We start from the raw sequence: 12,500 nt of genomic DNA, 5'->3' as shown, positions 1-12,500 counted from the left end.
TTGGAACAAATAAGTGACCTGGCGTCATCCTTATATAACATAACAAAGCAGCTAAGTTTACCTGAATTCATAAACCATGCAGTATTGGCAAAGAAAATAATTGTGTGCTTTATCAAAGAGGCAATCAGAGCTTAGCTCTCAGGACAAGGGCCTGGTAAACCAGTACCCTCAGGGCTGGTGGGGGGAGGGGGGGGGGGGTCTTGAGTGACAGAGCGTGCTGGCCCTGAAATAGAGCCTGGTACTTTGACTTGAGCGAAATGCATGACCTTTTTCAAACAGCCACTGCTTGGGCACGTTGCCAGGGCATTTCACCAAGGTCACATTGACAATCCTGTGTGTGTGCGTGGAAAACTAACATAACTGTTTACCAGTGTTCAGCAGTGTGTGTGTGTGTGTGTGTACTGGTTTTACTTGTTTAGCCAGTACAATACCTCATTTCTATCTGGCACTGGATCCTCACGAATCTGAAACCACTAGTCATGCTGTTGCTGGTGTTGGTCTTGTTAGTGGACAGCAAAGATACTGGGAAAGACGGTCCTTTCAAAGATATCCCATTCAGAGGTAACCTCTGTTTGAATATCTGAAATGGACCAAGGTGGAACGATAACCTTGATGATGCCACTGCTATGTCACGTGACATAAACATGAGGACAGCCATTGCCAAAGTATAACATATAAAGTCAATTTTCGTTGGCGCTGCTATTAAGACCTTTGAGGGTGCTTCGTTTGTGCAGAGAGAGGCGCCAGGGCGCAAGCAGTGACAATATTACTGTTCTTAAGCACAGCACGTTCAAGATCACAAGTTTTTTTTAGAGCGTGCTGTCCTAGTTATACAAGTTTTCCGAGCGCTGCGTTCCACAGCAATCCGCAGAAGAAGAAATTTAAGTACTCTATCATCAGTACAGACCTCTGCGCAAGCAGCCGCAGAGCGAAGCCGCTCCGCTGCCAGGTACCAAAAAACCAACGTGGATGCCACTGGCAGCAGACCGCCATTTAGCGCACACAAGAACGGATAACGCCTTCTCAAGAATTTTAAGAACCCTTCAGTGCATTATGTTATGCATGAATGCTACATCATGCATTTGAGAGAAAATAATAACGTGGGCCCTCGGCATGTCCTGACCCCGATAAAGCACCGCTACCCGTTCTTAAAAAGTAGTAACAGGAAACACACTTGGAGGGGGTTTGGGATGTTTGTATTATCACATCTGTGGCTTCAGCAGCAAAAGTAGCAACGCGTGTACGGACGCCTTCCTTCAGAAGCACAGGCTCAAGAGGTAAACCCCCACTACAAGGAAGACCGTGGGATGACAGAAGCCCACGGCCATGAGCATCGCCAAAGACCAACAGGCGAAGAAGCAGTTGAGAGCTTGGCTGAATCTGTGATCCGCCTCCCTGAGCGGTGCTGCTGGTGGCGGAGTCTGGAGTTCAGGAACTACCTCCCGGTCACCGGAACCACGGTTCCTGGCCAGCAGAAACTCTTGGGTGTCTGCCCTACAACCGGGGGACTCTAGGTTCCAGTTATCATTTTGGGGTTGGGCAGGAAGCGTTTGGCTGTCCCTGAGAGTCTCCAAATCGCTTGAAGCACCTTCTGGTGAACCTCTTGTCTCTGGGACTGCGGGAAGTCCTGTGAAAAGCACGGGTCGCCTGGCTGTTGTCATCTCCTGGACATCTTTAGCTAAATCCAACCGGTCGTCCTTCGCGCATTCTAAATCGCTTGGATCTTCAACATCGTCACTTTCCGGTCCAGTTGCTGTTTCGGGCTCAGTTGGAGGTACCAAATTTTCAGGTTCCAGCGGACTTGCAAACAAGGAGTCTTCTGATGGGCCTGCTCTCGTCACTCCCGGAGGAAGCCAAGAACAGACCGTCATCTCGGAGAGATCTTCACCGCAAGGCTGTAAAGGATCTTCTTCGATCTTTGGTTTCCCCGCTTCGAACACTCTTTGTTCCAAACTCTCTCTGGGTTTTTGCTTCTTTGTGGAACTGGATAAGACATCCTCTATCGATAATTCAAGACCTGCTTCGATTAGATCAAGCATCTTCCCCATACCGTCGCCAAGCAGTGTTCCCAACTCTTCCTGGGAGGGCTGCAGTAGGATGTCTTCAGTCGCTTCGGTCAAAGTGTCTCCCGTTCCCCCTTTGCTGACATCCTCACCTACCTGTACTGGAGACTTCTCGGGGTCTTCCTCGACCTGCTGGAGTGGAAGAATCTCCTCCCTTGCCGTGTGTGAATCTAGAAACGTTCCTCCGCTTTCCTCCTTCCCTTCCTGTTCCGTTTTTTCAACCGTTTCTGTCCCTAACGTCTCCGCGCGCCGTTCGGATCTCCCTTGGTCTTCCGGGTTCTTTGGGAAGCCCGTAGGGGCGGTGTTTGAGACTTCTGGGTCCTGAACGAAAGCTTCGGTTTGACTTTCTTCAGTGCCTAAAATAGAGGCGATTCCCGGGCTAAGGTCTTCGGGAGTCCAGTCGCTACTTGGGTTAGCGTGTTTGGGCACTTCTGCAAAGGCACTCGTGTTGCTGGGTTTGAAGGGGAGGTGGTGTAGTTTCGCTGTATATTCTGGTGGCTGGGTTTGAGGGATCGCTGTTTCTGCCTCTAGGGTGGTCTTGGGGGTAGTCTCTAGGGAAGATCCCGGGAAGGCGAGGGGCTCATCTAGGGGTACTGGTAGCAGAGTGGCCTCTGTTAAAATTGAACGTGGGTCTGTGTTGATTTCCTTGGTTTCGGGTGACGGGCTTGACACATCCACAACCTGAAAGAAAAACAGACGTTCATTTTTTCAATAACTGTGCTTTTCCATTTTCTCGCCCTCTTTCAGACAACACCTTTCTGAGCACTTAGAACTGCAGCTTGTTTAGTGCAGTCATTTCGTGTTCGTCAGTCGTGCTTGTCTGCAGCGTACGGGTTACTGCTCTTTCTGCCGTCGTTTCCGAGCGCCACACACACACACACACGCACACACAGTACAAAAGGCTCCATTCATCTGCATTGTTCTGGTCAGAAGCCGGTGCCCAAGTTCCCATGGGCACACTGTGATGCTCTGCTGCTGGCATAGGGGCAGAACAGACACCTGTGCCAACACACACAGGGCAGCCTCGGCAAGCCTTTGAAGAGGCCTGTAGGCAGTAGAAATGGCTGTTTAACATCACTTTGACTAATGCATTACAAAAGGGCTTTGGAAAGAGTTTCCGTGCCACACACCCCCCCCTCCTGTGGCTCTTCTGTGAGGGCTGTAATCACTTAGGCTGGCTCTAAATGCAATTATTCAAACATTGTGTGTGTGTGTTTTATATATATATATATATATATATATATATATATATATATATATCTATATATATATATATAATATAATATACGTATATATATTTTGCTGATAGCACTTGGACTTGACTCGTGAAGTGATAATGTCGTACATGGAAAGTGACACGAAATGGTCGAAAGTGACCCGAAAATAATGTGACACTGAACGAACACAAAAAACTGAAAGAACCTTGCTTGTGCTTCTTTTTTTGACTTTCTTTTTTACTTACAAAAAACAGGTCTTCTGTCTTCTCTTACTCGACCTGTTTTTTTGTCCTGGTCCTCCTGTTTACTTCCCTAACAGGTTTCTGACAATTTGGTTGGGGCAAAAGTTATAGCTTGCCTCAACATGAAACGATTAAAGTCTGGATTTCTTATAAAACTTCTATAGTCAAAACATATTCAAAACATTTAAAAAAAAAAAAAAACCCTCTATTCATCCCAGCACTAGGTTACAGTTTACATATACCAGACCAGATTGCTAGAACGCGATTTATTTTCAGATCTATCTAAGGATCTGATGGGTCGGGACTCACCTCTGTTTGAATTTCTGGGGCTTGTTTGGTTGCTTCCTTGCCTGCCTCCACACTGCTGGGCCTCCCTGTAAAAAACACAGCACACCAATCAATTATTTTTTCTAACTGCTAATTAGTGCTAGAAGCATTATCAAAACCTTTTAAAAACCTCTCAAAGAGAGCTGATATATGGTAAAGCACAGAGAGGTCTGATAAAGCATAGGGAAGCATTGTAAAGCACAGAGAGGTCTGGTAAAGCATAGGGAAGCATTGTAAAGCACAGAGAGGTCTGGTAAAGCATAGGGAAGCATTGTAAAGCACAGAGAGGTCTGGTAAAGCATAGGGAAGCATTGTAAAGCACAGAGAGGTCTGGTAAAGCATAGGGAAGCATTGTAAAGCACAGAGAGGTCTGGTAAAGCACAGGGAAGCATTGTAAAGCACAGAGAGGTCTGGTAAAGCATAGGGAAGCATTGTAAAGCACAGAGAGGTCTGGTAAAGCATAGGGAAGCATTGTAAAGCACAGAGAGGTCTGGTAAAGCATAGGGAAGCATTGCAAAGCACAGAGAGGTCTGGTAAAGCATAGGGAAGCATTGTAAAGCACAGAGAGGTCTGGTAAAGCATAGGGAAGCATTGTAAAGAACAGAGAGGTCTGGTAAAGCAGGCGATACCTGAGCGTTTGAATAAATTCACGTACTGTTTATTTCGATGTCCGTGTTTTCCATTTCCTGATATTCAGCTTCAGATCTGTAAGAGAGGACATTAGTTATTCACAGACGCAAGGTAGGTTTGAGTCAGTAGGTTACGTCTTGTTTATGGCAATCCTCACGACTAAAAATATACAGAGTGTATGTCACAAGCAAAGCATAGGGAAGCATTGTAAAGCACAGAGAGGTCTGGTAAAGCATAGGGAAGCATTGTAAAGCACAGAGAGGTCTGGTAAAGCATAGGGAAGCATTGTAAAGCACAGAGAGGTCTGGTAAAGCACAGGGAAGCATTGTAAAGCACAGAGAGGTCTGGTAAAGCATAGGGAAGCATTGTAAAGCACAGAGAGGTCTGGTAAAGCATAGGGAAGCATTGTAAAGCACAGAGAGGTCTGGTAAAGCATAGGGATTGTAAACTTTAACAAAACTTAACAAAAAACAAAGGAACACCTTATAATGGTGTTTAAAATCAGCCTTAGCAATAGGCAATAAGCCCACCCATTCTTGGAGCTGAGTTTGTATATCTGTGGTTATAGATGTTAAGTAGCCTCTATAAAGACCCAATGAAAAAGGTCAGAGGTAGAGCCCAGAAACAGAAAGTTCAAGTTAAATACCGCGCTCCGATTTCAAACTGGTGTAACTCTATAGGGCAAGCACAAGGGTGTGTTGTGAATAAAATCAAAGAGCTGTCTGCACCACTCCAGCAGAATCAGATCACACATACAACTTGGACTGGGGACTAGCCCAGGCTTACACACACACACACACACACACACACACACACACACACACATAACATATATATATATATATATAATATATATATATATATATATACTTAGATAATATATATATTATACTTATTATTATATTAATTGTTTTACCGAGTTAACTAACCTAAAAAGTAGCTGGTGTCTGATTTATGGGCCCACAGACTTATCTGTTAGCAGAGGAGAACTTCTATATATATACGTACGTGCCTCTTAATTTACCCGTCGTTAGACAGAGTATTAAATAAGCTATGGGCCTTTATTTTATGATACATAATTATAATATAATATATATATTATATATATACAGCTATATATATATATATATATATATATATATATATATATATATATATATATATATATATATATAGATATATACATACATCAGAGCAACATGTATTTATTCTCGTTGTTCTAAACAGCCACCCAAAAAACGAAATGCACATTTTTTGCTTTGGCGGATAGGTGCGTAATTGTATACCTGTTGTGCACAGCCGGCTTCAAAATGCCTTTCGGTCGTTTTCCCTTTTCTTCATCTTGTCGGTCGCCTGCTCTTGAGCCACTTTGGAGGGTCTCGTTCTGGGAGACCTTGAGAGTCACCGCGTAATTCTGCCCTCCGTTATTTGCCCAGAAAACTTCTCCGGGGGTCTCATACCTCACCACAAACTCTATACGGGCGCCGTCAGTTAGAAACGGGGGAGAGAAGGTCAACTTAAAAGCGAACTGGTCGGTCTGTCCGTCGAAAGAGCCCGGGATGTAATCCGCAACGTGGTCGAAGTAAGATGTCCAGTTGTCCATTGTGGCGCGTACATAAACCGACTTTTGATACGAGACGTTCAGGACTCGGATGGACACCAGTGTTGAAAGAGGGTCGGCTGTCAACGAAACACTCGCAACTGTGACTTTCTGAGCACGAAGCGTTTCCAAAAGCTCACTCTCAGTCGGCGGAGCGAAAGCGGGAGACACCTGGTAAAGGTGCGAGGTGACGCGGGCGCTGTCGGTCTGGCGCACCCCAATATCGGACAGGTCGTCATCACCGTCCCTGTCTCCTGGGCTTTCATCAGGCTGGTCAAACTTGTGAAAAAACTTCACTTGCACCAAGGCGAGCCCCTTCGAGTCCGCAAACGAGACCTTCCTGTTTAAAGCAGGGGCTTGAGCCAAGAGGTACTCTGCGTCGTCGGCTACGAGCGATAACCCTCGCCTCCTCGGGATAGGAGAGGACTTGGGCAGGAGACGGGAGAGCAACGCCGCATCCTCGGGGTCTTCCTCCTCAAAAACGGAGCCGCTGTCACCCTCTGCGACAGCAGCCGCCGCAGCCCCGGCCCCAAAAACAGCATGACCGGGTATGGTCAGGAACGATAATGCTTTGTTAGCTGACATGACGCGTAATTGCTTAATTTTATTTATTTTTTTTAAATGCTTTTCCCCACCTCAGCACATGATCCTTAAGAAAATAAGGGTTTTATTTATTCCACAAGAGGCAGCCCAGCGCAGGATCGTGCTTGGCGTCTCGTTGCAAATGGAGAGCCGGCTGCGCCAGCACTGAATGTTTTGCAAGGCTGCAAACAGATGTCTCTTCTCTTCTGCTAGCTATACAGAGCGACAATCTCTCTCACAACGACACACAACTGACTCGCACGTCAGCGATCAGAGACCGCGTCGTTTTATAATCTCTTATTAACACGTTGTTTTCAAGCAACGCGTATATTTCCACCCTCAACTCTAATGTTGTTTGTGATATGCTTTCTGAAATTGGTTTCTGACTCAAATGGAAGACAAATAAACCAGCAAGCGAAAAATAATTGAGTGAAATCAACATTTGGCAATATGGTAATATTATCAAGTTTGGTATGGCAGCGTTTATCTATCTGTATATTAAAACATGGAAATATACCCAAACCCAACTAAGACTCCTTATTTAAAGACTGTTGATAAATTAAATAACGTTTTTTTTTTTTTTTTATGAAGCTGTTGGTTTTAAAAATAAAATCTATATAGTGCTCAATATTTAGAGGTGCAGCTTCTGTGTGTGTGTGTGCGTGTGTGCGTGTGTGTGCGTCCATACACACGCACACACTTGCCTTCAAAATATAGCAACAGATAAACCTTTCCGCATTTTCAAGTAGGTTCAATCTTTGTCGTTAGGCAATTAAATTTCGAAAGATCTGGCTTCCCTATAAGTAACACGGTCTCCACATGACTAGACTTGCCCGACTTGGGGATGCACGGCCAAAAATTTTGCATCACCCGGTAGAATGAACTCGTTTTGCTCCATAAGCCCGCTTTGGAGTTTTTTCACGAAAAACTGACAGCGATGGAAAAATTGAACATTTGGAAATCCAGCAGATAAAACTGGGCTGCTATTACATAGTTTTGCGAAATTATAGGTGATGCAGACTTTTGTCACAACTGTACATCGTACAGACAGCTAGAACTGGAGAGATTATCATAAATGCATAGTTAACTTGATTATTATTATTATTATTATTATTATTATTATTATTATTATTATTATTATCAACTGGTCAGCTGCCTGCCTCGTTTTCAGCCTAAACCGCTTCGTGATGTCATAATACCACCGGGAATCCTGACGTCGTGTGATGTCAGAGTGTTATTTCGTGAACGCAGTCCCTTGATCAGCTGACCCAATGCGCACACGTGTGTAGAACTGAATTTGTCTTGCGCAGGCAATAAATAAGCAACCGAACAAAATAAATACTTGTTAACAGTGCCGTATTATCCAAGTGATCGTAGTAATTCGAGCGATGCAGGTACTCCCCCTTGTGGTTGTCTTGAGAAACGAAGAGATATATTTTTTTTTTTTTTTTTTTGTTACTGACATTTTAAGTTGTCTGTATATAATGATATTATTTTACCGTCCAAATACGGTATTTTCCTATAGTTAGCTCAGATTCCCCCCCCCCAACTAGCCAACTAGCCAACTAGCCAACTAGCTAGCTGCTTTCCTTAGTGACTGACGTGCAGACCAAGAAGACTAGAAGCAAAACCCTAACAGAGTTTTTGCGTACAGAGCCCGCTGACTCGGTACAGACAGATGCTGTAGGACATGTTTGTGAGACTCAGATGCTGTAGGACATGTTTGTGAGACTCAGATGCTGTAGGACATGTTTGTGAGACTCAGATGCTGTAGGACATGTTTGTGAGACAGATGCTAAAGGACATGTTTGTGAGACTCAGATGCTGTAGGACATGTTTGTGAGACTCAGATGCTGTAGGACATGTTTGTGAGACGGTCCTTAGCAAATGTCATCATAACAGCCGAACAAGCAGCCTTCTAGAGGTGAAAAAGTATAGCGCTTGACATTAGGTCTCTAAATACTGTGTATTTAGAGATGCACACACAGTGGTGTCGGAAAAGGGTTTATTGTTTGATTTAGTTAGCAGAGATAAACAGTTCCTCAGACGCTAGCTAACTATTAATCATCTTTCCTGATTCCTTCATAGCTGGTGGGGGGGGGGGGGGGGGGGCTTTTTATTACTTTTTTTGTTGCATTGTTTTTTTTAACTCAATGAAAAAGCAGGTTTAGTAGAAAGCTAGTGATAAGGACACACTCTCTATCTGGGCTTGACATATAGAGATTCTCTGTGTCTTTCACTCTGTTGTAGCAATGTACCTTATTAGCAGGGTATGGGGACCAAATGCATGGGTTTTAAATGTGTATGGAAAAACTCAGCTCGACCACTCCCCCACCCCCCACCCCCCATGTAAGCAAAAATAACTAGAGAAGCAGCAGGGTGAAACAGTTGACGACAATCGCTTAAAACTGCATAACTGTGATGGTTTAAAACGTTGGCTAGAAGGAAGTTCAATCCTAAAACCAAAACCAGAAACTAAACCAGAAAATTGAAGAAGTCCAAAGACTGCAATCAGCATTTAAGCCAGAAAAGGCTGACACACAAGCTGCAGAAAAGCGACTTCCTGTTCTGAGAAGCAGCTTATTTTAGTTTGCTTTTTCTTTTTAAAAAGGCACACGGAAGTGTTGAAGGATTCTGCCTAGCGTTGACACTCGCTTGCGTTGTTTTGGGGGGGGGTCTTCTGAATTCTTTCTGGGGATTTTTAAGGGCTTTCTTTGTGGGTGGGGGGTGATCAACCATGACCAGAGCTTCGAAGGGATCCAGAACTAAGGAGAACTGGTCCAGTTCTCTGCTCAGCAACCAAGAAAACGACCGGCTTTCGGAGCTGCTGGGACGAAAGTGCGTGGTGAGTTGCCCTGGCCTCTCGCTCGCTTCCTTTTAGGGTTACCGGATTTACAGAATGAAAAAAAAAAAACAAAAAACTTCTGTATGTGATATCAGCACGGTGATGAAGAAAGTGAATGATCCATGGTTTTCTTTCTCTTGACCAAAACCTGTTAAATGTACAAAAAGCCAGGTTAGAAATATGAGATGAGCTATTGCCATTTAAACATGTGTAAATATACAACTCTCCACACACATCAACAGTTAAACGAGGTATGCGTGGATGGTCAATTCGCCATTCCGGTAAAGCATAGGGAAGCATTGTAAAGCACAGAGAAGTCTCGTAAAACATAGAGAAGCATTGTAAAAGCACAGAGAGGTGTGGTAAAGCATAGGGAAGCATTGTAAAGCACAGAGAAGTCTCGTAAAACATAGAGAAGCATTGTAAAAGCACAGAGAGGTGTGGTAAAGCATAGGGAAGCATTGTAAAGCACAGAGAGGTGTGGTAGCATAGCATAAAGCACAGAAAGGTCTGGTAAAGAACAGAGGTAAACCACACAGAGGTAAAGCATAGGGAAGCATTGTAAAGCACAGAGAGGTCTGGTAAAGCATAGGGAAGCATTGTAAAGCACAGAGAGGTGGTGGTAAAGCAGGTCTGGTAAAGCATAGGGAAGCATTGTAAAGCACAGAGGTCTGGTCTGGTAAAGCACAGAGAGGTCTGGTAAAGCATAGGGAAGCATTGTAAAGCACAGAGAAGCACAGGGAAGCATTGTAAAAAACAGAGAGGTAAAGCACAGGGGGTAAAGCACATTGTAAAGCACAGAGAGGTCTGGTAAAGCATAGGGAAGCATTGTAAAGCACAGAGAGACGTGGTAAAGCACAGGAAAGCATTGTAAAGCACATGGTAAAGAAGCATTGTAAAGCACAGAGAGGTCTGGTAAAGCATAGGGAAGCATTGTAAAGCACAGAGAGTAAAGTCTTGTAAAGCTGGTAAACAGGGAAGCATTGTAAAGCACAGAGAGGTCTGGTAAAGCATAGGGAAGCATTGTAAAGCACAGAGAGGTCTGGTAAAGCATAGGGAAGCATTGTAAAGCACAGAGAGGTCACTGTAAATTTTCTCTGACCCATTCTGTCACACTTTTATTTCTAAGACCCTGTTCCTCATACAGTAAATTGGTTATTTTAATACACTTTGACTTAATACTAACACCTGGTCTATATAATGACACCTAGATCTGCTTCTGTTTAAAATGACTCACTGCTAATTCCTACTCTCTGCTGCCGCATTATTGCACTTTCAATCGATGTGTGCAATTGATGTCAACTTTTCCGTTGTTCTCTTTGAGTCTTTACACAGGGAAGGTGGTCACGGTGTCACGTGTCAGACGGTTCTCCGTCTGTAAAACCAGCAGTGATGACGACACCTGGCACAAGCATCATTTAGCATTTCAAATGATTAGACTCTTAAAACGGACCGGGGTGTCTGTCCACAAGTTATTGTTTTATTCGTGAGTCATTTAGCGGACGCTTTTTGTCCAAAGCGACTCGCAGAGGCTAGGAGGGTGAACTCTGCATCATCAACAACTGCTGCTGCTGCAGAGTCTCTTCCAATAGGACCTTGTTTGTTTGAGGTCTCGTCCGGAGCACAAGGAGGTTCAGAGACTCGCTCGGGGTCCGAGTCGGAGGCCAAGCCGGGATTGAACTGAGTTTAACAAATGCCGCAGTTTTTTTTTTTTTTTTTTTTTTGACACCTCGTTGTCAGCCCATCTCTGAGTGCCTTCAAGAAGTGTGACAGGAAGCAGAGCTCAGCCGCTTCCTCTCCTGCTGCAGTCTGAGCCACCGCTTTGAGGGTACACACAGCCACAGTCAGAGCTGAGCAGCGGATTCCACTTCTGTCTCTTAAACTGCAAGGAATTCAACGCAGATGGAAGTTCAGTCTGTTTTGAATTCAGTGCTAAAGCTACACAGAGCAATATTTTCGATATAAGATATTATTCGGACCCCTGGCCCGTTTAGGGTGTTTACAGTGCGAGCAGCACATCGCATTACATTTTAAAATCCGGATCAAAAGGAAAACCTGAAAGCTTCTGAAACTTGGCTGTTGTAATAGTTTGTTGTGAGGGTTTCAGTGAAGAAGCGACCCACACCACCTCCTCGCTACCCTCTGTGTGAAGAAGTCTCTCCTTCCCGCTGTCTTAAATCACTCTCCACTTGTCCCCCTGCCTTAGGATGAGAAATCATTATTTCACACATTTTCAGCTGCTGCTTCTCACCCAACCTGCAATATGAAATGTCCTTCACACGACGCGTTCTCCAATGTATCTGAACGCTGTTCTTCAGAAAAGCGTGTGCTACATCTGGCAGGTGTTTTCTTTTGTGTCTTTGTTTTTCGCTCCAGATTTTACGCATGTTGAGCAGCGTGACTATTATTAGTAATCATCATAACCTGAACCGAAACTCAAAAGAACAAGAGATGACTGTAGAATAGAGAGCAGAGCCAATTTGAGTTTTGCTAAACAGGAAGGAGCGTGCTCTCTTCTGCTTTTGTGGTGGCGTGCAGGAACTGTCAGCGCTCTGCTCTGCTGAACAATCTGCAGACTGTCCCAGCAGTAATGAGAATCCCCCCCCCCCCCTCTCTCTCTCCCCCCCCCCCCCCCCCCCACCCAACCCCCCCCATTGTAAAGTAGATGGTAAAGCACAGGAAAGCATTGTAGAGCACAGAGAGGTCTGGTAAAGCATAGGGAAGCATTGTAAAGCACAGAGAGCTTTGGTAAAGCACAGGGAAGCATTGTCACAGAGAGGTCTGGTAAAGCACAGGGAAGCATTGTAAAGCACAGAGAGGGATGGTAAAGCATAGGGAAGCATTGTAAAGCACAGAGATGTGTGGTAAAGCATAGGGAAGCATTGTAAAGCACAGAGAGGTGTGGTAAAGCATAGGGAAGCATTGTAAATTGGTTTTATAAGGGAGGCTATGTATTAGACAGAGGCTGGTTACACAGTGTGTGTGTGTTTGTTT

General features: G+C 44.5%; 2 protein-coding genes across 2 annotated transcripts in view; one reads left to right on the top strand and one right to left on the bottom strand.

Annotated features, from left to right (window-relative positions):
• The window catches only part of LOC121305525, a 6,832-nt gene extending 124 nt beyond the window's left edge, over positions 1-6,708 (bottom strand). Inside the window, exons 1-4 of the mRNA XM_041237174.1 lie at positions 5,766-6,708; positions 4,505-4,554; positions 3,832-3,896; positions 1-2,744 (exon numbers count right to left, since the gene is read on the bottom strand). The exon at positions 1-2,744 is cut by the window's left edge and continues 124 nt beyond it. Coding sequence (XP_041093108.1) covers positions 1,257-2,744; positions 3,832-3,896; positions 4,505-4,554; positions 5,766-6,664 — 2,502 coding nt within the window. The 5' untranslated portion in view covers positions 6,665-6,708 and the 3' untranslated portion in view covers positions 1-1,256. The remainder of the gene's footprint in view (positions 2,745-3,831; positions 3,897-4,504; positions 4,555-5,765) is intronic.
• A 2,363-nt stretch (positions 6,709-9,071) lies between these two features.
• The window catches only part of LOC121305492 (wiskott-Aldrich syndrome protein homolog), a 9,269-nt gene continuing 5,840 nt past the window's right edge, over positions 9,072-12,500 (top strand). Inside the window, exon 1 of the mRNA XM_041237133.1 lies at positions 9,072-9,506. Coding sequence (XP_041093067.1) covers positions 9,399-9,506 — 108 coding nt within the window. The 5' untranslated portion in view covers positions 9,072-9,398. The remainder of the gene's footprint in view (positions 9,507-12,500) is intronic.

This window comes from Polyodon spathula, chromosome 43 (genome assembly GCF_017654505.1).
Source record: "Polyodon spathula isolate WHYD16114869_AA chromosome 43, ASM1765450v1, whole genome shotgun sequence".
NCBI lineage: Eukaryota > Metazoa > Chordata > Actinopteri > Acipenseriformes > Polyodontidae > Polyodon > Polyodon spathula.
This window is presented reverse-complemented; position numbering and strand designations above follow the sequence as displayed.